The 25,920-nt window shown below is 48.1% G+C and overlaps 1 protein-coding gene across 1 annotated transcript; it reads left to right on the top strand.

Annotated features, from left to right (window-relative positions):
• The first annotated feature begins 3,246 nt into the window (after positions 1–3,246).
• Positions 3,247–25,888, top strand: GLUL (glutamate-ammonia ligase). The gene is made up of 7 exons (XM_069232068.1): positions 3,247–3,775; positions 10,195–10,378; positions 10,576–10,737; positions 11,428–11,574; positions 13,235–13,362; positions 23,406–23,605; positions 24,296–25,888. The coding sequence occupies exons 2-7, from the start codon at positions 10,213–10,215 to the stop codon at positions 24,612–24,614; spliced, it is 1,122 nt and encodes a 373-aa protein (XP_069088169.1). The 5' UTR covers positions 3,247–3,775; positions 10,195–10,212; the 3' UTR covers positions 24,615–25,888.
• Positions 25,889–25,920: the final 32 nt, after the last annotated feature.

Genomic DNA, 25,920 nt, shown 5'->3' with positions numbered 1-25,920 from the left:
CGTATTTGCCATTTTAAAAATCATTGAATAATGTCTGGACAAAAGTTTAATCTTACTGGAACCAGTTTAAAACACCGGCACCCCGGCCAATGATTATTATCTGTGGTACATAAAACTGAAAAATAGAAGTGCAGGTACACAATATATCAGACTACCTATTTACTACGGAAAAGAGCTGTTCTGTCACATTAATTAATTGATCAATTTGTAGATCTTGTTAAGCAGGGCTTCTCACCCTTAGGTGTCTCCCAGAGCTTGTGAGGTCTGCGAGCCTCGTCGACGTGTGATGGCAGTCGAAGAGCCATGTCTTGAGCTGTTTCCTGAAGTGCTTCAGAGAGGAGGAGGTGCGCAGGTGTAGGTTATTCTAGGACCTGGCAGTGAGATAGGAGAAGGTGTGCCCCCCGCAGCAATCTTGGTGGATGCGGTGGACGTGGGCCAGGACGAGGGTGGAGGAGTGGAGCTCTCTGGTTGGTTGGTGGAACATCAGGAGGTTGTTTATGTAGGTGGGTCCAGATTTGTGGAATGCCTTGTTGGTGTACGGAATGAGCTTGAAGATGCATCTTTTCTGGACTGTGCTCCAGTGGAGGTCCTTAAGGTAAGGGCCGATGCTGGTTCTTCTGGGGAGGCTGAGGATAAGTCTTGCTGCAGAGTTCTTGCTACTGAGTTCTGGATGGTCTGGAGTCGGTTTCTGGAGCTCTTTGGTGGTTCTGGTGTAGAGTGCATTGCCATAGTCGAGATGGCTGGAGATGAGGGTCTGGGTGACTGTCTTCCTGGGTGAGATGGGGATCCATCTGAAGATTTTGCAGAGCATGTGGAGAGTGTGGAAACAGGCCGAGGAGACAACATGAATCTGTTCCATCATAATTAGTTGGGTATGCGGGATGATTCAGAGGTTAAATGCGTGGCTGGTTGGGGTCGGTTAGGGGCCGAGTGCTGAGGGCCATCAGGTGTCATTCCAGGGGGAGGGACTATTTCCAAAGATGAGGACCTCTCTTTTGTCCCCGAGTTGAGCTTGAGGCAGTTGGTCCTCATCCAGTCAGCAATGTCAGTCATCATGTTTTGGAAGTTAGCCTTAGTGGCGACGACATCTTCAGTTAGTGACAGGACGAGCTGCGTGTCCTCAGCTTAGGAGATGATATTGAGTCCGTGGGTGCCAATGATGTCTGCTAGTGGTGTCATGTAGGTGTTGAGGAGGTTGGGGCTGAGGAAAGACTCCTAGGGGACACCACAGATGATGCCTTTAGGTGTGGAAGCGAAGAGTGGTATGTAGATTCTTTGTGTTCACCCCGAGAAGAAGAAGGCAATCCAATTAAGTGCATAGCCTTGGATGTCGATGGGTGGAGTCTGGTGACAAGAATGTGGTGGGAGACGGGGTCGAAGGTTGCCAATAGGTCAAGGAGGGTCAGGGCGGCTATTCCTCCTAGGTCAAGGAGGGGTCTGATGTCATCTGTTGCTGTGATCAGGGCGGTCTTTGTGCTGTGATTCGGTCGGAAGCAGGACTGGGAAGGGTCGAGCCGGTTGTTTTCTTCGAGGTAGTCTGTGAGCTGGCGGTGGATGGCTTTTTTCAAGACTTTGGTGGGGAAGGGCACATGTGAGATGAGGCGATAGTTTTTGGGTTTGTTGGGGTGTGCTGAGGGTTCTTCAGGAGGGGCTTGACTTTGGCATGCTTCCAAGTATCGGGGATGATGGCTGTGGTGATGGAGGTGTTGAGGATGTCTGTGAGGGAGCTTCAGGTTACTTCTCTTCCTAGGTTGTAGATGTAATGTGGACAGACGTCCATGGGGGATCCGGAGTGTATGGTGTTCAAAATAGATATGGTGTCTTCAGTAGAGAGCAGCTTCCAGTCTGTGATCCAGTGGGGGTAGGAGGTGTTGGTTTGGATACGGAGGTGGTTGAAGTCAGTGGGTTGGGGTCAAAGTTGCTGTAAATATCAGAGATCGTTTGGTGCTAGAGTGTCATAAAGGTCTTGGGAGGGGTGATTGTGTTCTCTGTGGTGCGGATGGGGAGGAGAATCCTCTGACGATGCTGAGAAGTTCCTTAGTATTGTTGGTGCTCGCCTCAATGCGGGAGGTGAGGTCTCTTTTCTTGGTCTACTTGAGACAGTGGTGGTATCTGTTGAGGGCAGATCTGAAGGCGTTGAGGTTGGCATGGGTCTTGTTGGAGCGCCAGTGTATTTCAAGTTTCTTATAGTGGTGTTTGAGGGTCAAAAATTTTGAAGTTAAAGGTATAGCACTGTCCTCAAAAGTTCTGGTATTCCCTCTCCCCCAAACACCCCCTCTTTTAAACATGTTGCACAGTGCTGAGAAGTGCTGGTACTCTCCCATTCAAATTAAAAAAGTGCAATACATCGAAATGGTTTATAGGCAGGATGTGTAACACGGGCATTGCATCAGTAGGTGCGTTGCTGGTGTCTATGATCACTTTGATAGATCACTGTGGTGCATTGTCTGCACAGCACTTCTATATATCAGCGAGGTGCATTGACCATGTTACAACGCTCCTATAGATCAGTGAGGTCATTGACCTTGTTGCATCACTTCTATAAATCAGTGAGGTGCATTGACCATGTTACATCAGTCCTATAAATCAGAAGGTGCATTGACCGTGTTACATCAGTCCTATAAATCAGTTAGGGGCCCTGCCCATGTTACATCAGTCCTACAGATTACTGAAGTGCATTGTAAGCATAGCACTTCTATAAATCAGTGAGGTGCACTGTCCGTGTTACACAGCACTCCTTTAAATCAGTGAGGTGCACTGTCCGTGTTACAAAGCACTCCTATAAATCAGTGAGGTGCACTGTCCGTGTTACAAAGCACTCCTATAAATCAGTGAGGTGCACTGTCCGTGTTACACAGCACTCCTATAAATCAGTGAGGTGCACTGTCCGTGTTACAAATTACTCCTATAAATCAGTGAGGCTTTTTGCCCGTGTTACACATCCCTTCTATAAATCAGTGAGACATATAATACATCTCAATGGTTTATAGGCGGGAGGTGTAACACGGAAAATGCATCATCTATTAATTAGTAGGTGCTTTGCCGGTGCCTATAATCACTCTTCTAGATCACGGAGGTGTCTGTCCGTACAGCACTTATATAAATCAGTGAGGTGCATTGACCAGGTTGCATAACTCCTATAGATCGGTGAGGTCACTCATAAATCACTATCACGTCGGCGCTGCCAGTGCTACACTGCACCCCGCTGCACTGGTGAGAAGCTGGCATCGCTGTAACTCCAACGGCGCAGAAGTGTAGTACTGGAAAGGAACCCCTTGGGTGCAGGGCTGCTTTGTACTAAGCATCTCCCGAAGTGTATTTTCAGTAGAGGGCTCTCTGGTCTCTTCCTTTTGGAGGTTTTGGGGTGGATGCTGGGGCTGTGTGTTGGCAGATCTGGTATTGTTCAGCCCCTGCTGTTCTTGTTTTTCTCCACCTCTATATCTTCGGCTTGTTTTTCAAGTTCCTTTCTTCCTTCGCTATCCTTTCCTGTTCTTTCCCCCCCTCCACACTCCACCCTGCCAGGCCCTGCAGCCCAATGGCCATGCCCCATGAAGCTAGCATCCTTCCAGCCATGTAACGATCACGCCGGCCCGTGGCCAATCACCGAGCAGGTGGGCTGGGCTTGGGCTGGCCATAAGAAGAGGCGCCTGGAGACCTGTGGCAGAGCAGTATGGGGCGCTCGGGATGCCACTGACAACTTGAACACACCACCAACCAGGGAGACACCACCAGCCTCAACGCCACCACCAGAACCGCTTGTTGGGGCTCCGCACAGGTAATGCTGCTGCCTTGCGGCGACGCTACCTGCCTAAGGTAGCTAGGAGCATCATTCAGCTTGCTCACACAAAGCCCTTGAAGGCGCAGGAGACCGACTGTCCGTGCCAGTGTTATGCATCCTTGCGTCTGCTTGAGCAGTATGTTACTTCCGTTCGTGCACGCTTGTGTTTTCCGATACAGTTAATGAAGATTCCAGAAGGACCACTGAAGTCTAACATGGGTAGAATTCCTTTTAATTGTGTGTGGGATGCTGTAATCATGAGCCCCCCGGCACATTGTAAGCACGTTCGGAGTAAATAAGTGCTCCTTTCTGAAGGAGGTGGCTGCTATTATAGTTTACCTTCTGCATAGGGTAGACCACAATAGGCAATAGAAGCCGTACTGTGAAGGGCAGAGACAAGTAAACTAACCTGTGTTTTTTTTAAATAGCACTCCGGTTAGTTTCTGCCGCATCGCGGCGCTGCAGTTAGGTGTTAAATACAACTTCTGGGTAGTGTTAGATGGCACAGTTTACGTCTTGCGATATAATGTATGATTTATAGCGAGCTTTGCCTGGTTTAAGAGATGACACGTTACATTGGGTAAGGTGGTGTCATGGTGTTATTATGTAAGTTTATGCAACACTCAGTCATAACTGTCGGATTCATCGCCGTCTCCACGGCCACTAGCTTAGTAACCAAGACGCAACCTGTGATCTTATGGTATATACCGGCTTCTTGCTGCGCAGTGTTTCTGGTGCAAATAGTTGTTTTTGCAATGGATACATTTAAATGATAGAAAGCTGTGCAAAGTTTAAGGTACTCTTGTAGAGACCTAGAGGGTGGTGGGGTCTCCTGGGGGACTCCGTGCGGTAAATGAGTCGGCACAGTCAGTCTACTGCACTTGTTTTTGTTGCAAGAGACAGTACCGATGCTTGCCAGTAGGGCGCAACAGTGAGACTGGAATAGTCTCTGCTCTTTTCAGCAAGGTGAGAACTACCTCAGTAGGAGGTAAGTAATGGCGCTTCTCAGCAAACCTAGAATGAAATCTTTTGAGCCGGAAGACTACTTGCACTTCTCAGCAGACCTACAATACTTTCGGCGGGGAAAGTAACTGCCCTTCTCAGAAGACCTAAAATGCTTTCAGCTGGCACGCACTCCCCAGGAGACCTCCAAAGAATGCTTTGAGCTGGAGAGTTCCTGCACCACTTAGTAGACCTACAATACTTTCAGTGGGAGGACAACTGCCCTTCTCAGCAGACCTTCGATGGTTCCGGTGGAGGAGTTAACAGCCTTATCAGCAGACATACAATGCTTTCAGTGGGAGGATGCCAACATTTCTCAGAAGAGGCACTCATTTCATTCAGCACGGAGCACAGCTTGTTCTGTCAATCCAGCATTTTCTTGGTGCTACGCTAGTGCTGGCTGAGGCGCTGTTTTCCGAGTTCAATGTGGTGCTACGGCGCAAAATCACTGGGGCCCTTTGTACAGTCAAGAGTGTGAGAAGGACCCCGCCAGGCTTACTGCAGTGTGTTGTGTTGGTGTATGTGTAAGATTTAACATAGAACATTGGCCCGGATTCAGGGGACGTCTTGGCACAAACACCCCTTCCCTTCTCCTCGCACGGGCACTAGGGGCCATATTTATACTTTTTGACGCAAAACTGCACTATCGCAGTTTTGCGCCAAAAAAATTAGCGCCGGCTAACGCCATTCTGAAGCGCCATGCGGGCGCCGTATTTATTGAATGGCGTTAGCCGGCGCTAGCAGACCGGCGCTGCCTGGTGTGCGTGGAAAAAAACCACGTACACCAGGCAGCGCCGGCGTTGGGGAAAATGGCGTTAGGGCGTCTTAAAATGGGGCAAGTCAGGTTGAGGCAAAAAAATCGCCTCCACCCGATTTGCGCCATTTTTAACGACGCCCAGACGCCATTTACATGACTCCTGTCTTAGTAAAGACAGGAGTCATGCCCCCTTGCCCAATGGCCATGCCCAGGGGACTTATGTCCCCTGGGCATGGTCATTGGGCATTGTGGCATGTAGGGGGGCACAAATCAGGCCCCCCATGCCAAAAAAAATTATTTAAAAAAAAAAATGTATACTTACCTGAACTTACCTGAATGTCCCTGGGATGGGTCCCTCCATCCTTGGGTGTCCTCCTGGGGTGGGCAAGGGTGGCAGGGGGGGTCCCTGGGGGCATGGGAGGGCAGCTGTGGGCTCATTTTGAGCCCACAGGTCCCTTAACGCCTGCCCTGACCCAGGCGTTAAAAAGAGGCGCAAATGCAGGGTTTTTTGCCCCGCCCACTCCCGGGCGTGATTTTTGCCCGGGAGTATAAATACGACGCATTTGCGTCGCAGTCATTTTGTTACACAGGAACGCCTACCTTGCATCTCATTAACGCAAGGAAGGCGTTCACGCAAAAAAATGACGCTCATTCCTATTACTTTGGCGCTAGACGCGTCTAATGCCAAAGTATAAATATGGCGTTAATTTTGCACCGAAATTGCGTCGAAAAAAACGACGCAAATTCAGCGCAAACGGAGTATAAATATGCCCCTAGGTTCGCAAGGGGAACATGGCTAGCAGCGTCCAGGTAAATAGCACAGGAGACTGCTTGTCAGTAAATAAAACAAATAGCAACTTAGCTGAACTGCTTATTCTTTCAACTGTTCGCAGGGCATATGTTTTTTGTTTTAAATCACAGTTTCCAATTCTTGGATTCGGGGTGTAAAGACAAGGCAACAGCCAAAGGTTAAAGAAAATACTTTCCGTATAGCGCTCTCAGTGAGTTAATCTGCCTCTAGTCTCTCACTTATATTGTATATCCGAGTCCCCCTTTATTAGGACCAATTTCAAGATTTGCTCGTCTTTCTTCCTTCAAACCAGAATTAATGATCCTCGTCTTATCACCCAGGGAAGAATGAAAGGCTAAACCCGCAGGTGTTTTGACCTACGCCTTCTGCAGGCTCCTGGACCACCCTGCTATATCTGAGGTTGCTTGCATTAACAAAGGGAGATATTAATCCGAGGGGACTGTTCAGCAGACTATCTAGGGGAAAGAAACAAGCGAAGATCTTGGACACAGAGATAATAAAGCATGGAGGGGGCGGGGCGGGGATGTAGAGGTGCATCTGTGTTCATGGGGGAGACACAGAGAAGATGAAGCATGGAGGGGGCGGGGCGTGGATGTAGAGGTGCATCTGTGTTCATGGGGGAGACACAGAGAAGAGGAAGCATGGAGGGGGCGGGGCGTGGATGTAGAAATGCATCTGTGTTCATGGGGGAGATTAGGGAAGTCCTCGCGATAAAATGGCCGGTTGCGAATGAAGCGGGTATACCTGCGTGGGAAATGGCGGCTCTGTCTCGATATCGGGGTTTGGTCTCCTGATTGAGGAGTGCAGATTTCTCGTGCAATGGTTTATTTATTCTCTGGGGGTTTCCTATATATGTTTGCATCTTTACATTTTTCTCCCACATTGTGATGTTTGGCAGTTTGTGGGTGAACAGCAGAGAGGCGCGTGATATACAAGCCGTGGGAAATCTCCCCGATCCCGTTTAGTTAGCTCTGTTGTGATTAAAACATATCTTACTGAAATAGGAATTCGCCCACAATATACCCTTAGGAATGTTGCCATTTTAAATGACCATGGCGGAGATAGCTAAATAATTCCTAAATCATCTTGTAATGGAAATTGTAACAGCCAGATTCACCTTCAAGTGGCATCGGTTTATGTTTTTCACGTTCATGGTTGCATTGGCAGAGGTGTCAAGAGAGGGTCTGGCATGCAGACACAATCATAAGCTCTCAGGTAATATAAAGCAGCATAGGCGATGCACAGCCCTGGAAAAGACGCATTGTAATCTCCGAGCAGCATTCCATTCCATTGTACTTCTTTCGTCTGGTTGCCTCGGGTCCATTTAAGAATCGGCACAATCTTCTTTCTGGTTGCTCACATCAGCAGAAGCTTTGCAGAGCTAGCGGGAAGAGTAGAGTGGGGGGGAAGGGAGGGGGGTTGTCGGAGGGTGATAACGAGGTGGGGTGGGTGCAAAAGCGGACTTTTCTATCCTTTTAACTTTGCGCTTCCGTCATCCTCTAAAGAATAGGGATGCAACTCCCCCCCCCCCCCCTTATAATCAACAGGGTATCCAAGTTTGTGGCCTGTACCCTGTGCCTCTGAGATCCCCTGCCGTTGATGTCCACGGTTCCCTCAGTCTCTACCAGGTGCCCTGGAACTATTATCCCTGCATATTATAGCTAGGGTTGGGCGAGTAACCTAAACCTGCCCCAGTGCTTCCTGGTTCTGTGACTTCCCTCATCTTAACTACTGTTGGGACTGCGCAGCCTGCTACAGTGTCCCTTACTTAACCCCTTGTTGTCCGCACCTGTATCGTCGAGTGTTAGTGTGACCCTTTGAGCCCTCCGTGACTTTATGTAACCTGATGCCCGGAGCCGGACCCGACGGACCTGTCACTTGGATTCCTACTGGCTTTACTGGTTCAACAGGCAGAGCTGTCAGTCTGCTTGCCCAGCGCAATGTTTATTCTTGGGTGTCCTTGGCTGGTGGCCTCACTCAAGCTAGGCTTTCTCCACAACAACAACTGCACTTTAGGACCATAACACACTGCTTTGTGGTGATGCGCAACCTGCCTGGCATGTCTTATGTTGTCTCCTTAACGTGACAACAATGCATGGAAATACCTACCCGCTCCCTCGAGCCGCTACACCCACCCTCTCAAAAGACGACCATAACCGAAGAGACTCAAGCCCACCCCAGGCGCCTACACGCGAGGAAGCTGTCCAAGAAAACAAATAAGAGCAACCTACCGAAGGCTCTGGTTGGTCACCATGGAAACCCCCTCAGGGCTGTTCTGAGGCTTTCCGCCTTATTTAACACATACCCGTTCTTCCTTTTTGGAAACATTCTTTCCTCTAGTACTAAAAGGTACACAAGTGACTTGGGCTACTGAGCACTTTTAATACCATCTGCAGAATTAAAAACCCTGCAACCGACCCCGCTCTAAGACGGCTGTTACCTTCTCACATTTACTCCTATACCAAGCCTCAGCGTTTCCCTAAGATTTCTTCTCCAGGAGGGCCCTCGTCCTGTCTTGCCCCTTCCTTCACCACTGGCTGCTCCAGCCCTGCCGCCTCGAGGGCTCATTCCCTCCACTACCAGTGCTTTAAAAGTGCCGGTACTGTCTGGTACGGTACCGGCACTTTTTTATTTGGAGAGGGAAAGTACCTTCACTTCGCAAGAAAAACGTAATACTTTTAATTGGAGAGTACTGGAGAAACTGCACTTTTATTTTTCCGTTTCAAGCCCTGTCCACTACCACGCAGACACTCGCAGGCCAGGCACCGGGAAGCTCACTCCTCAATCCCTCTCCGAGGGCCTCAGCCTACCCCTCCCTTAAAAGACACTCATGGCCCCAGGAAAAGCATTCACTTCTCTGAAGGTCCTCGTGCTCTCTTCTCCTTCACAGAGACTGTGACACAAGGCGTGGGCACCTACTGCCCTCAAGAGTGCCTCCGTCTCCCGCCTTTGAACACTCCTAGGAGGGCAGGGAGATATCCCAGCTTCTGCTCTCAGGGGACCTCAGTGCCGTTCCTTTTCAGTGCCACTCCCCAGAGGACTCGGGTGAGCCCATTGCTTTGGGAATGCCTCAAAAATACATGATCACTCTTTCTTCCCTCACAGACACTCTCAAACCAGGACCCAGAGACCCCACTACTCCTGCACGCACGTGCAGGGGCAGACTCAGGTTGGTAGTGGGCAGACCAAGCAGATAATAAACGCTTGGTTGCATCACAGTGGCAACCTCGGATCTATGCCACAAGGCTTGGAAGGTGGCCAGTGAGCAGCCAGCAGAGGAGAGTACGCAGTGGGAGCAACAGTAAGAAACATGTCCTCTAATCCTTACCTTGTCAGCAGTCATTAGTAATACAAGTCTTATATTAGATGTTAATTCAATTCATGGTGCCTCTGTGACATACTCGAGCTGCTACAGGAAAGCGCTGCTTCCATGCATATTCCATAGTCCCTTGCAGTTAAAAGGACATCTCAGGATTAGAGACAAAGGAGGTCTGGGCTATAAGTCAAACAGGATGGTCCCCAAGAGGTCCATACCTATGAAAGGCAGACAGAGCTTGGGATGGAAAAGCCACCCTGACTCTGGGTGCAAAACTACAAGCCAATTTACTTTTTGGCCTCCTATGAGGCTACAGTCCAAGCTCATTCATTCTTTAACCTCTCGTGGGGCTGAACTGCAGCATCATCAGAGCATTGGAGGTTCCCTGCGATCCTTTTCCATTGTTGTGCCTGTTACCTGTCTAAGATTTCTTGCAAATTGTGTGAGTTTACATTCTGTTTTTACAGTGTAAGGTTTCCCATTGTTCATGCTACAAAATATTGACAGCGCTCTTATTTTTTGATCCACAGGACCCTCCATCTTGAAACATGGCTTTGTCCGTCAGTTCTAAGCTGAGCAAGGCTGTCAAGCAGATGTACCTGGATCTCCCACAGGGAGAAAAGGTGCAGGCCATGTACATCTGGATCGACGGCAGTGGCGAAGGACTGCGCTGCAAGACAAAGACCCTGGACAGCGAGCCCAAGACCATCGCAGGTGAGGCCACAACTGGTACTGCTGCCAGCCTAGGAGACAAGCCGGCGTTTAGCAGGTCCAGTCTGGTTAAAAGAAAGAACAGGAGCTTACTACTCCTTAAGGCTTGGGAGCAAAAGATTTATGGTCTTGTCTCTTCTTTTTCCTCATGGGTGCACTCATCGAACCTGCTGACTTTTACCTTTGTTTCTCTGGTCTAGATCTCCCTGAGTGGAACTTTGACGGCTCAAGCACTGACCAGTCCGAGGGCTCCAACAGTGACATGTTCCTTCTTCCTGTTGCCATGTTCCGAGACCCCTTTCGCAAGGACCCCAACAAGCTCATCTTCTGTGAAGTCTTCAAATACAACCACACGCTAGCAGGTAGGTGACTGCGCACTCAGTGACAGTATTTAGTCTACAACCCTACGCATGACTGTTCTGTAGCACCTGGAAATTAAATTGTGGATCACAGGCTTTGAGGTGGGGGACTGGAGTGATGCTTAGTATCAAGGGCAGGGGTCTCATCTTTGATAGCTCCTCAACCCGAGGAACTAGGTTCAAGTCCCAGCGTCAGCTCAACGTCCTGTGACTCTAGACAAATAACAATCTCACTGTGCATACACGAAACAAAAAATCTGACCATGTGTAATGTAATTTAATGCTCACTTAAAGCACTCTTAGCATCATTGTGCCAAACTCAAGCTATACTAAAAAGAGAAACTGCCAAAAAATATATTCCTGTTCCAAAGATGGATAACAAATGCACACCTTCAATATCACAGATGGCAAAGTATCGATTTGAAGCTTCTGCTGTGGTGGATTACATGGTGTACACAGGCAGATCACCTACAATGCTTTGCAACATCCAATAAGGGTGCCTAGACTGTTGTCCCGATCTCAGACCCTGGCTGTGTACAAGCCTCACTCCTTTCCACTGATAATAGTCTGCAGCGGATGGTCAACAAGCACTGTATCCGGGTGTGGGAGGGGTGGGAGAAGTTCACTGTTCCTGGAGGATGTGCAGTTCTTCTCATCCCTTTGCTAATGTAAGAACCATCTCTTTTCTTTCAGAGACAAATCTCAGACATAGCTGCAAAAAGATCATGGACATGGTGGCGAATGAGCACCCCTGGTTCGGTATGGAGCAAGAGTATACCCTTCTAGGAACCGACGGGCATCCCTTTGGTTGGCCATCCAATGGCTTCCCAGGACCACAGGGTAAGAATCCTCGATGGGATGGGGAAGTGAGGTGATGGACAACGTAGGTTCAGTTCCCTGGGATAGGGGTGCAGTCGGGGGAGAGCACTCTATAGTCACTCAATCTTTGTGCTGCAGAGGTCTACAGGCAGAATTACCCCTTAATTCTGGATGCAAAACACTCAATGACTCCAATGAATAGTGCAATATCTTGTGGTCTTGCATTAGTTTCTTCCAGTAGAGGTGCTTCTCATGACATAGTCGCCAGACTGATAGATTGGAAGCTCTTTACACATATATCAATCAAGTGCCGAAGAAACTCTAGGACCACAGATTAAAGAATTACAGTAAAGAATGATTTGATTGTAATTTTATTGAGGCATGGATTTATGAGGCACTGCAAGGTTAGGGTTCTAGATCACCTCCGACTTTGAGAGGAAGTGATATGCGAGTGATCAAAGTCTGACAGTGGGGACAAGGCATGAAGGAGACTAGCTCCACGTTAATGTCTACTTAATGTTCAAGATTTGCCTCAGCAAATAATGGCTTGCCATTCCTTTAGTGGCTTCCCATTGAGGAAAGGATACAATTTAAGATATTTTGTATAGCACACAGAGGGCTTAATTCCAAAGGGTCCTCCGTGATTAGGGCACTTGTGACTCCATACACCCTCTGCAGGGCACTAAGATCCTCTTTTGCCGACTCGCCTAGAATTCACAGGGCCAGATGGGGTTGCAGGTCCTTCTCTTGTCTCCTTCCCAAACACGAACTCACTGCACATAGGATTAAGGTGCCTCGACAACGAGCCTCGGTTCACAAAAATGCCTAAGGGTTGGCTCTACTCTCACCAAAGCCCCTTTACTTTTGTGAAGACCTGATGCAGAGCAACGCTATGGATCAGCTAGCCCTGGGAAACTTCCAGGTAGGCCCGCGCTTTAGAAATCCACATAGCATAGCATCTTCTCTGCACTATAGAACAGCTGGCAACTTGTTTTGCCAAATCTGAGAAACAGTGTCTAAGGCTCATACACGTTAAGACATGGGTGTGTGGACCATCGTGGTCTGACCTTTTTAGCTGTGTCTCCTGTGCCCGAGATAGCAAGAAACCTCAATATCGTTTTAAAGAATAGACAACATGTTAAATTGTGGGTGGTTTGGGGCAAGAAATGGCGATTGATTTCTTGTGGTTCTTTTTAGTGAATTATTTCATGCTTATTAAATTGCTAACGTTCCTGAAACTGGTGTTGTGATTGTTTTCATTTGTTTTTTTAGTAAAAGTTTGTACACCACTTTTAGTTAGCATTTTGGATAGTAATAACTACTTAGAAATTACCTCTTTCTTGTGTACTGGCTTGCTTTATGGGTGTGTGTAGGAAGATGAAAATATATTATATTATACTATATTATATTATTTGTATTTTACTCTGGATTTCTTTGCAAAACTGCAGAGTCCAAATCTAAGTTTCAAGAGTAAAAATGCCTCCAGGAGTGACACATAGGTGGATTGTTTAGGTAGAGTTGCCAGTTTCTTTGAGTAGAGCAGGCATGCATCTCTAGTGCAGAGGGGAAGTTACAGGAGTAAGCTATGAATTCTTTGTCAAGCTGTGGTCCTGCAGTGGTGGGTGTTGCCCAGAGGCTTTACTAATTTTACCCTTATGCATTTTCTTGTTCATCTCTGCAGGACCATACTACTGTGGTGTTGGGGCAGACAAGGCCTACGGCAGGGATATTGTAGAGGCTCACTACCGTGCCTGTCTGTACGCCGGGGTGAAGATTGCAGGAACAAACGCCGAAGTCATGCCAGCACAGGTGAGCAGCTCTATTAGAGAATTTTTGTCATTGGGGCCTAGGGAGATTGCTTGGTGTGGGGCGGTAGGAGGCTGTTTGGGGGGTGATCACAGTCCCACGCTGTGAGAAGGTAGCCTCTTTCTAGCCTTGTTACCCCCACTTTTGGCCTGTTTGTGAGTGTATGTCAGAGTGTTTGTCACTGTTTTCACTGTCTCACTGGGATCCTGATAGCCAGGCCTCAGTGCTCATAGTGAAAACACTATGTTTTCAGTATGTTTGTTATGTGTCACTGGGATCCTGCTGGTCAGGACCCCAGTGCTCATAAGTTTGTGGCCTATATGTATGTGTCACTGGGACCCTGGCACACAGGGCCCCAGTGCTCATAGGTGTGCATGTATATGTTCCCTGTGTGGTGCCTAACTGTCTCACTGAGGCTCTGCTAACCAGAACCTCAGTGGTTATGCTCTCTCATTACTTTTAAATTGTCACTAACAGGCTAGTGACCAATTTTACCAATTTACATTGGCTTACTGGAACACCCTTATAATTCCCTAGTATATGGTACTGAGGTACCCAGGGTATTGGGGTTCCAGGAGATCCCTATGGGCTGCAGCATTTCTTTTGCCACCCATAGGGAGCTCTGACAATTCTTACACAGGCCTGCCACTGCAGCCTGAGTGAAATAACGTCCACGTTATTTCACAGCCATTTTACACTGCACTTAAGTAACTTATAAGTCACCTATATGTCTAACCTTTACCTGGTAAAGGTTAGGTGCAAAGTTACTTAGTGTGAGGGCACCCTGGCACTAGCCAAGGTGCCCCCACATTGTTCAGAGCCAATTCCCTGAACTTTGTGAGTGCGGGGACACCATTACACGCGTGCACTACATATAGGTCACTACCTATATGTGGCTTCACCATGGTAACTCCGAATATGGCCATGTAACATGTCTATGATCATGGAATTGCCCCCTCTATGCCATCCTGGCATTGTTGGTACAATTCCATGATCCCAGTGGTCTGTAGCACAGACCCTGGTACTGCCAGACTGCCCTTCCTGGGATTTCTCTGCAGCTGCTGCTGCTGCCAACCCCTCAGACAGGCAGCTGCCCTCCTGGGGTCCAGCCAGGCCTGGCCCAGGATGGCAGAACAAAGAACTTCCTCTGAGAGAGGGTGTGACACCCTCTCCCTTTGGAAAATGGTGTGAAGGCAGGGGAGGAGTAGCCTCCCCAGCCTCTGGAAATGCTTTGTTGGGCACAGATGTGCCCAATTCTGCATAAGCCAGTCTACACCGGTTCAGGGACCCCTTAGCCCCTGCTCTGGCGCGAAACTGGACAAAGGAAAGGGGAGTGACCACTCCCCTGACCTGCACCTCCCCTGGGAGGTGTCCAGAGCTCCTCCAGTGTGCTCCAGACCTCTGCCATCTTGGAAACAGAGGTGCTGCTGGCACACTGGACTGCTCTGAGTGGCCAGTGCCACCAGGTGACGTCAGAGACTCCTTGTGATAGGCTCCTTCAGGTGTTAGTAGCCTTTCCTCTCTCCTAGGTAGCCAAACCCTCTTTTCTGGCTATTTAGGGTCTCTGTCTCTGGGGAAACTTTAGATAACGAATGCATGAGCTCAGCCGAGTTCCTCTGCATCTCCCTCTTCACCTTCTGATAAGGAATCGACCGCTGACCGCGCTGGAAGCCTGCAAACCTGCAACATAGTAGCAAAGACGACTACTGCAACTCTGTAACGCTGATCCTGCCGCCTTCTCGACTGTTTTCCTGCTTGTGCATGCTGTGGGGGTAGTCTGCCTCCTCTCTGCACCAGAAGCTCCGAAGAAATCTCCCGTGGGTCGACGGAATCTTCCCCCTGCAACCGCAGGCACCAAAAAGCTGCATCTCCGGTCCCTTGGGTCTCCTCTCAGCACGACGAGCGAGGTCCCTCGAATCCAGCGACACCGTCCAAGTGACCCCCACAGTCCAGTGACTCTTCAGCCCAAGTTTGGTGGAGGTAAGTCCTTGCCTCACCTCGCTGGGCTGCATTGCTGGGAACCGCGACTTTGCAAGCTTCTCCGGCCCCTGTGCACTTCCGGCGGAAATCCTTCGTGCACAGCCAAGCCTGGGTCCACGGCACTCTAACCTGCATTGCACGACTTTCTAAGTTGGTCTCCGGCGACGTGGGACTCCTTTGTGCAACTTCGGCGAGCACCGTTTCACGCATCCTCGTAGTGCCTGTTTCTGGCACTTCTCCGGGTGCTACCTGCTTCAGTGAGGGCTCCTTGTCTTGCTCGACGTCCCCTCTCTCTGCAGGTCCAATTTGCGACCTCCTGGTCCCTCCTGGGCCCCAGCAGCGTCCAAAAACGCCAAACGCACGATTTGCGTGTAGCAAGGCTTGTTGGCGTCCATCCGGCGGGAAAACACTTCTGCAAGACTCTCCAAGGCGTGGGGGATCCATCCTCCAAAGGGGAAGTCTCTAGCCCTTGTCGTTCCTGCAGTATTCACAGTTCTTCAGCCTAGTAAGAGCTTCTTTGCACCAACCGCTGGCATTTCTTGGGCATCTGCCCATCTCCGAGCTGCTTGTGACTTTTGGACTTGGTCCCCTTGCTCCACAGGTACCTTCAGACAGGAATCCATCGTTGTTGCATTGCTGATTTGTGTTTTCCTTGCATTCTCCCTCTAACACGACTATTTTGTCCTTAGGGGAACTTTGGTGCACTTTGCACTCACTTTTCAGGGTCTTGGGGAGGGTTATTTTTCTAACTCTCACTATTTTCTAATAGTCCCAGCGACCCTCTACAAGGTCACATAGGTTTGGGGTCCATTCGTGGTTCACATTCCACTTTTGGAGTATATGGTTTGTGTTGCCCCTATCCCTATGTTTCCCCATTGCATCCTATTGTAATTATACATTGTTTGCACTGTTTTCTAAGACTATACTGCATATTTTTGCTATTGTGTATATATATCTTGTGTATATTTCCTATCCTCTTACTGAGGGTACACTCTAAGATACTTTGGCATATTGTCATAAAAATAAAGTACCTTTATTTTTAGTATAACTGTGTATTGTGTTTTCTTATGATATTGTGCATATGACACTAAGTGGTACTGTAGTAGCTTCACACGTCTCCTAGTTCAGCCTGAGCTGCTTTGCTAAGCTACCATTATCTATCAGCCTAAGCTGCTAGACACCCTATACACTAATAAGGGATAACTGGGCCTGGTGCAAGGTGCAAGTACCCCTTGGTACTCACTACAAGCCAGTCCAGCCTCCTACATTGGTTGTGCAGCGGTGGGATAAGTGCTTGAGACTACTTACCACTCTTGTCATTGTACTTTTCATAAGAGAAAAATATACAAAACAAGGTCAGTGTATATACACATAGCCAAAAAGTTTTGCATTTCCTCTTTTCACTCTTTTCTAAGTGCTGAAAAGTACTTCTAAACTTTCAAAAACTTCTTAAAAGTTAAAAAAGTTTTTTCTGTCTTTCCAAAAAGTTCTGAAAACTTTTTTTCTCTTTTGTCTATCACTTTAACTCTCTCTAAAAATGTCTGGCACAGGCCAAAAAGTTGAACTGTCCAAACTTGCATATGATCACCTTAGCTGGAAAGGAGCAAGGAGTCTCTGCATAGAGAGAGGTTTGAGTGTAGGGAAGAATCCTTCCTTAGAACTGTTAATTAATATGCTTAGAGTACAGGATAAGGCCATAAGTGCCCAATCTGTAGAAAAAGTAGCTAATGGTTTTCAATCTGATCCAGGGACTCCCCCAGGAAAAGGTTCAGGAAAGAAACTTCTCAGCCTGCCCATTACTAGACAGTCTAGCATAGTTGGTACAGAGGTTGAATCACATCATACTGATGATGTGCTCTCACATTATACTGGTAGCCAAGCTGTTAGGGTGCCCTCTGTAAGGGACAGGTCTCCTTCTGTTCATTCCCATCACACCTCTGTATCTAGAAATGTCCCTCCCACCCACCCTGATGACAGATTGTTGGAAAGGGAGCTCAATAGATTGAGAGTGGAGCAAACCAGACTGAAGCTCAAGAAGCAACAGCTGGATTTGGATAGACAGTCTTTAGAAATAGAGAGGGAAAGACAGAAAATGGGTTTAGATACCCATGGTGGCAGCAGCAGTATTCCCCATAGTCATCCTGCAAAAGAGCATGATTCCAGGAATCTGCATAAGATAGTTCCCCCTTACAAGGAGGGGGATGACATTAACAAGTGGTTTGCTGCACTTGAGAGGGCCTGTGCTGTACAGGATGTCCCTCAAAAGCAGTGGGCTGCTATCCTATGGCTATCATTTACTGGAAAAGGTAGGGATAGGCTCCTTACTGTAAAAGAAAATGATGCTAATAATTTCCAAGTTCTTAAGAATGCACTCCTGGATGGTTATGGCTTAACCACTGAACAGTACAGGATAAAGTTCAGAGAGACCAAAAAGGAGTCTTCACAAGACTGGGTTGATTTCATTGACCAGGCAGTGAAGGCCTTGGAGGGGTGGTTACATGGCAGTAAAGTTACTGATTATGAAAGCCTGTATAACACAATCCTGAGAGAGCATATACTTAATAATTGTGTGTCTGATTTGTTGCACCAGTACCTGGTAGACTCTGATCTGACCTCTCCCCAAGAATTGGGAAAGAAGGCAGACAAATGGGTCAGAACAAGGGTGAACAGAAAAGTTCATACAGGGGGTGACAAAGATGGCAATAAGAAGAAAGATGGTGAAAAATCTCAAGATAAGCATGGGGATAAGGGTAAAACCAAAGATCCCACTTCAAATCTTAAACACTCTTCAGAGGGTGGGGATAAAACAAATTCTTCCTCTTCTTCCCAACCTGCACACATTAAAAAGCCTTGGTGCTTTGTGTGTAAAAACAGAGGCCATAGGCCAGGGGATAAGTCCTGTCCAGGTAAACCCCCTGAGCCTACCACCACTAATACATCAAGCTCTAGTGCCCCTAGCAGTAGTGGTACTAGTGGTGGGACTGCTGGCAACAGTCAAGCAAAGGGTGTAGTTGGGTTCACTTATGGGTCCATAGTGGAAACTGATGTCATCAGTCCCAAGACAGTTTCTGTCACACCTAGTGGCATTGGCCTTGCCACACTGGCTGCTTGTCCCCTTACAATGGATAAGTACAGGCAGACAGTTTCAATAAATGGTGTTGAGGCCTTGGCCTACAGGGACACAGGTGCCAGTTTCACTTTGGTGACTAACAACCTAGTGCACCCTGATCAACACATCATTGGACAACAGTATAAGATTATTGATGTCCATAACTCCACTAAGTTTCTTCCCTTAGCTATAATTCAGTTTAGTTGGGGTGGAGTTACTGGCCCTAAGCAGGTGGTGGTATCACCTAGCTTACCTGTAGACTGTCTCTTAGGTAATGACCTAGAGGCCTCAGGTTGGGCTGATGTAGAGTTTTATGCCCATGCAGCCATGCTGGGCATCCCTGAGGAATTGTTCCCTCTCATTTCAAGTGAAATGAAAAAGCAAAGGAGAGAAGGCCTGAAAACTCAGGATCCCTCTCCATCAACAGGTAAAAAGGGTATCACAGTATCCCCTAACCACCCTACCATTCAGGATAGTATTCCTGCGGTGGGAGAAACCTCTCCTGGGGTGGCACCTGTTCCAAGGGAATCATCAGCTGGCATAGCTGGACTCCCTGAGGTAGAAGTACCTCTCTGTGGGATAACTAACATTGGTGACAAAAAGAGCACCATTTTAGTTAACATGGAGCATCCCTCCAACCCTCCCAGAGAAACTTTAGTGCAGAAACCCTGTACTGCCTCACAACACTTAGGACAGCATCCCTGCCCTAGTGTGGAGCTCATAGGACAGCATCCCTGCCCTGCTCCAACTCAAGAGAAACAGCATCCCTGTTCTCTCTTCCAGCCAAATGGACAAAGTTTTTGCCCAGCTATGGCTTTACTGAGACAGCATCCCTGTCTGGCATTTCCATCATTACAAATAGGTTCAGTGGATAATTCCCACTGCTCTAAACTAAAACTTACTGATAGAAACTCTGAAAATACATCTTCACATTGTTGGTTAGCTAAAAAACTTCAAACAGGGTGGTTTACATCCCCACAGGGAAGTAACCATATAGTGGATGATAAAGGGAGTAACCAGTCTATTGCAGAGCTACTCTCTACTTATCACCACTTAGACAATAAAGTCTCAACTGGCCAAGGTTAGCCTTATTGTCCTTCGTTTGGGGGGGGGTTGTGTGAGAAGGTAGCCTCTTTCTAGCCTTGTTACCCCCACTTTTGGCCTGTTTGTGAGTGTATGTCAGAGTGTTTGTCACTGTTTTCACTGTCTCACTGGGATCCTGATAGCCAGGCCTCAGTGCTCATAGTGAAAACACTATGTTTTCAGTATGTTTGTTATGTGTCACTGGGATCCTGCTGGTCAGGACCCCAGTGCTCATAAGTTTGTGGCCTATATGTATGTGTCACTGGGACCCTGGCACACAGGGCCCCAGTGCTCATAGGTGTGCATGTATATGTTCCCTGTGTGGTGCCTAACTGTCTCACTGAGGCTCTGCTAACCAGAACCTCAGTGGTTATGCTCTCTCATTACTTTTAAATTGTCACTAACAGGCTAGTGACCAATTTTACCAATTTACATTGGCTTACTGGAACACCCTTATAATTCCCTAGTATATGGTACTGAGGTACCCAGGGTATTGGGGTTCCAGGAGATCCCTATGGGCTGCAGCATTTCTTTTGCCACCCATAGGGAGCTCTGACAATTCTTACACAGGCCTGCCACTGCAGCCTGAGTGAAATAACGTCCACGTTATTTCACAGCCATTTTACACTGCACTTAAGTAACTTATAAGTCACCTATATGTCTAACCTTTACCTGGTAAAGGTTAGGTGCAAAGTTACTTAGTGTGAGGGCACCCTGGCACTAGCCAAGGTGCCCCCACATTGTTCAGAGCCAATTCCCTGAACTTTGTGAGTGCGGGGACACCATTACACGCGTGCACTACATATAGGTCACTACCTATATGTGGCTTCACCATGGTAACTCCGAATATGGCCATGTAACATGTCTATGATCATGGAATTGCCCCCTCTATGCCATCCTGGCATTGTTGGTACAATTCCATGATCCCAGTGGTCTGTAGCACAGACCCTGGTACTGCCAGACTGCCCTTCCTGGGATTTCTCTGCAGCTGCTGCTGCTGCCAACCCCTCAGACAGGCAGCTGCCCTCCTGGGGTCCAGCCAGGCCTGGCCCAGGATGGCAGAACAAAGAACTTCCTCTGAGAGAGGGTGTGACACCCTCTCCCTTTGGAAAATGGTGTGAAGGCAGGGGAGGAGTAGCCTCCCCAGCCTCTGGAAATGCTTTGTTGGGCACAGATGTGCCCAATTCTGCATAAGCCAGTCTACACCGGTTCAGGGACCCCTTAGCCCCTGCTCTGGCGCGAAACTGGACAAAGGAAAGGGGAGTGACCACTCCCCTGACCTGCACCTCCCCTGGGAGGTGTCCAGAGCTCCTCCAGTGTGCTCCAGACCTCTGCCATCTTGGAAACAGAGGTGCTGCTGGCACACTGGACTGCTCTGAGTGGCCAGTGCCACCAGGTGACGTCAGAGACTCCTTGTGATAGGCTCCTTCAGGTGTTAGTAGCCTTTCCTCTCTCCTAGGTAGCCAAACCCTCTTTTCTGGCTATTTAGGGTCTCTGTCTCTGGGGAAACTTTAGATAACGAATGCATGAGCTCAGCCGAGTTCCTCTGCATCTCCCTCTTCACCTTCTGATAAGGAATCGACCGCTGACCGCGCTGGAAGCCTGCAAACCTGCAACATAGTAGCAAAGACGACTACTGCAACTCTGTAACGCTGATCCTGCCGCCTTCTCGACTGTTTTCCTGCTTGTGCATGCTGTGGGGGTAGTCTGCCTCCTCTCTGCACCAGAAGCTCCGAAGAAATCTCCCGTGGGTCGACGGAATCTTCCCCCTGCAACCGCAGGCACCAAAAAGCTGCATCTCCGGTCCCTTGGGTCTCCTCTCAGCACGACGAGCGAGGTCCCTCGAATCCAGCGACACCGTCCAAGTGACCCCCACAGTCCAGTGACTCTTCAGCCCAAGTTTGGTGGAGGTAAGTCCTTGCCTCACCTCGCTGGGCTGCATTGCTGGGAACCGCGACTTTGCAAGCTTCTCCGGCCCCTGTGCACTTCCGGCGGAAATCCTTCGTGCACAGCCAAGCCTGGGTCCACGGCACTCTAACCTGCATTGCACGACTTTCTAAGTTGGTCTCCGGCGACGTGGGACTCCTTTGTGCAACTTCGGCGAGCACCGTTTCACGCATCCTCGTAGTGCCTGTTTCTGGCACTTCTCCGGGTGCTACCTGCTTCAGTGAGGACTCCTTGTCTTGCTCGACGTCCCCTCTCTCTGCAGGTCCAATTTGCGACCTCCTGGTCCCTCCTGGGCCCCAGCAGCGTCCAAAAACGCCAAACGCACGATTTGCGTGTAGCAAGGCTTGTTGGCGTCCATCCGGCGGGAAAACACTTCTGCAAGACTCTCCAAGGCGTGGGGGATCCATCCTCCAAAGGGGAAGTCTCTAGCCCTTGTCGTTCCTGCAGTATTCACAGTTCTTCAGCCTAGTAAGAGCTTCTTTGCACCAACCGCTGGCATTTCTTGGGCATCTGCCCATCTCCGAGCTGCTTGTGACTTTTGGACTTGGTCCCCTTGCTCCACAGGTACCTTCAGACAGGAATCCATCGTTGTTGCATTGCTGATTTGTGTTTTCCTTGCATTCTCCCTCTAACACGACTATTTTGTCCTTAGGGGAACTTTGGTGCACTTTGCACTCACTTTTCAGGGTCTTGGGGAGGGTTATTTTTCTAACTCTCACTATTTTCTAATAGTCCCAGCGACCCTCTACAAGGTCACATAGGTTTGGGGTCCATTCGTGGTTCACATTCCACTTTTGGAGTATATGGTTTGTGTTGCCCCTATCCCTATGTTTCCCCATTGCATCCTATTGTAATTATACATTGTTTGCACTGTTTTCTAAGACTATACTGCATATTTTTGCTATTGTGTATATATATCTTGTGTATATTTCCTATCCTCTTACTGAGGGTACACTCTAAGATACTTTGGCATATTGTCATAAAAATAAAGTACCTTTATTTTTAGTATAACTGTGTATTGTGTTTTCTTATGATATTGTGCATATGACACTAAGTGGTACTGTAGTAGCTTCACACGTCTCCTAGTTCAGCCTGAGCTGCTTTGCTAAGCTACCATTATCTATCAGCCTAAGCTGCTAGACACCCTATACACTAATAAGGGATAACTGGGCCTGGTGCAAGGTGCAAGTACCCCTTGGTACTCACTACAAGCCAGTCCAGCCTCCTACACACGCTGCTGGAGTCCAGTAGACCCTAAGAGGCGCTGTTCGGTGGAACTCATTCTGATGGAATCCGTTGGTGCCTGAGCGCACTGCTGGATGAACTCACACTGCTGGAGTCTTATAGCACTGACAGTTTGCTGGATAAGTTCACCAGTGCGAAGGAGCACTGCCATAGGAGCTCTGTTAGCACTGACATTCTGGTGTAGGAGCTACACTGCTGTGGTCATTTAGGTCCCAGAGGGCACTGCAGCAGGAACTCACGCTGCTGCAGTCCAGCCTGTGCCAGAGCCCACTGCCTCTAATGGAGTTCTATAGCACTGACCTTCTGCTGGAGAAACCAACACTGCTGGAGTTTTATAGCACTGACATTCTGCTGGTGAAGCCCACACTGCTGGAGCTCTATAGCACTGACCCTCTGCTGCAGGAGCTCACTCTGCTGAGGTCCTTTAGGTCCTAGAGGGCACTGCGGGAAAAGATCACACTGTTGGAGTCCTGTAGCAATGACAGTCTGCTGGAGAAGTTCACAATACTGGGAACCCATAGCACTGGCAGGACAGTGGTGGAGAAGCACGCACTTCTCAGGTCACTGTTCGTGATAGGGAGGAGCTCACGGCTGCTGGGCTCCGCCCGTGCAGTGTGTAAGAAGTTAATAAGTCTGGGCACGTGGAGTGAAAGAGTGTTCTGTGTTTTTTTTTTTCCCGTAGTGGGAGTTCCAGGTTGGCCCCTGCGAAGGAATTGATATGGGCGATCACCTCTGGATGGCACGCTTTATCCTGCATCGAGTGTGTGAGGACTTTGGCATTCTTGTTTCCTTTGACCCCAAGCCGATCACTGGCAACTGGAACGGAGCAGGGTGCCACACGAACTTCAGCACCCAAGCCATGAGGGAAGAAGGAGGGCTCAAGTAAGTGCCAACCTGCATCTACGCGATAGAAGCTGTATTCTCAACTCTTCCATAAATTTTGCCACATGCAGAACATGTCGTAGGAGTATATAAGCCTCTGATGTGGCTCCTTTGAACTCCTTGACTAAGAGGCTGTGCCAAACTAATTTTAAGTCCAGAGAGAAGTGTTAAAGAACAGCGAGACATAATAAATCTACAAGGCCTACTGGCTTTTCCGGTGCTTGTGGTTTAATTTTATGATTAGAGTTATGGTTGCGTTTAAGATTAGAGCCCAGTAAGGAGCAGGATAGGTGTTTTTTTATTGTTCTGCTATTCATTAAAGTCAATACTTCATAATCTGTCAATGCAACATGACATGTATTTTCCTTCCCCATAATCACCACTTCATAAAAGTATTTCTTTATTGTTGCATTTCTATTATTGAGTGAACCCCTCACAAATTAAAAAAGGGCCATATTACCAAATAACGGGAGAAGAAAACAAGGTCTGAATAAAAGGTGGTTCTATTAGTAAATGTTGTGAGTGAAAGGATCTTTCAGTCTTGGTGGGGGATACTACCAACTATTAGAGAAAGGGGGACGGTACTGCACAAAACACAGAGAGATTCTTGTGGCAGGTCTTTTGTTAGCTAAATTTATCAAGCTGCCTCTTAAAACCTGATCTTATCACTGCCTTTGCTCCATTTTGCAGGGTCATTGAGGAGGCAATAGAAAGGCTGGCCAAACGTCACGAGTTCCACATCCGCAGTTATGACCCCAAGGGGGGGTCCGACAATGCCAGACGTCTCACCGGCTTGCATGAGACCTCCAACATTCATGAGTTTTCCGCCGGAGTAGCCAACCGTGGTGCCAGCATCCGCATCCCAAGAACCGTGGGGCAGGAAGGAAAAGGATATTTTGAGGACCGCCGCCCATCGGCCAACTGCGACCCATACCCGGTGACTGAGGCGCTAATCCGCACTTGCGTCTTGAAAGAAACCGGAGACCAAACTGTTGAGTACAAGAACTAAGAGTATTGTACCTCAGAAGCCCAGTTTAAAGTCACCCTTCTCCTCATTCAACCTCTCGTTGAACAACATCCGATCTACCTGAGAGGGGAAGTGACAAACATCATTGGAACTTTGTCTCTGGGGTCCTAGCAAACAGGTTGGGTAGGAACATTCGAGGGAGCTGCAAATAGAGGAAACAAACCACTGGCCTTTCTACTTTAGGTTTAGTGAGGCTAATTCCTGCACCTGTATGTGACCACACTTTAAGCCCAGATGAAGCCCACGTTCTATCGTAAGATTCTTTAGAGGAACACTTCCCTCCCCCGCTGCTGTTTTCCCAGCCCCTCCTGCAGACAACCCATGGGCACAAATTCTTGATTTAGCAAAGGATGCCCGTGGAACAGGAGGAAGGGACAGGGGAGGGAAGAGACGATACAATGGCCAGTTTCATGGGTAGACCTAAGGTGGTGGATAAAGCAAGAATTGCCAACACATTAAAGAAGCTTAACTACTACTCCTTTTTTATTTTTGTTCGGTGGATGAGGAATCTCTCATTTGTTCTTCGAGCATCAGATAAGTGGGTGAGGGGTAAAGAATTCTCACTAAGACAATAAAAAAAAAAAAACATGAAACATAAGTAATTTCTAAGGAGGGCACGCTAGGACCAAGTTTTTATGGTGTCACTTCCAGGCCCTTCAGTGACAGACCCTCTTTTTAAAAAACAACTCCGTAGTATTTTTATATTTAAATGTAAAACAAAAGAGTCAAAAAGATTATATATATGTATATGTACAAAAGCGAAAACTATTAGATGTGATGAATGCTAGAAAGTTAAAGAGGACATGGTTTGGTCAACAATCGTCAGTGGAGGCTGCAGTCGTCTAGCTGTCACTTGTCGAGTGAGTATTTGAGTATTTAGATCTCTGTTGTAGCTTTTTTGTTGTGTTTTTTTTTTAGGCGAATAAGCTGGGACTAGGAAGGGTTAAACCTTACTTGGCCCCCCCCTGTTCGATCATCTCATTGTGGGCTGTGTTTTTTTTGTTTTTGCATTGGCTCCTTTGGGTGCACTCTGCATGTACTGTATGCCCTGGTAGGAGGTCTTCACTCCCATTTTTCGCTTTCTCTGTTTTAAGTAGGGAGCCTCCAATTAGGAGGCAATAAAGCAGTCTGTTAAATATGTCTGCAAGTTTCACACATACTACCTAGACAGCTCAGTTCAAGGTACAAGGGTCTTCCTTCTGAAATGTTCTGATTCAAATTGGATTCTCTTTTATAATAAAACAGTTTTAACACTATCCAGGCTCCTGTGATGTTAATGGTGGCAACA

Source organism: Pleurodeles waltl, chromosome 4_2, assembly GCF_031143425.1.
Source record: "Pleurodeles waltl isolate 20211129_DDA chromosome 4_2, aPleWal1.hap1.20221129, whole genome shotgun sequence".
NCBI classification, from domain to species: domain Eukaryota; kingdom Metazoa; phylum Chordata; class Amphibia; order Caudata; family Salamandridae; genus Pleurodeles; species Pleurodeles waltl.
The sequence above is the reverse complement of the archived record's forward strand: the minus strand, read 5'-3'. Positions and strand labels throughout refer to the sequence as shown.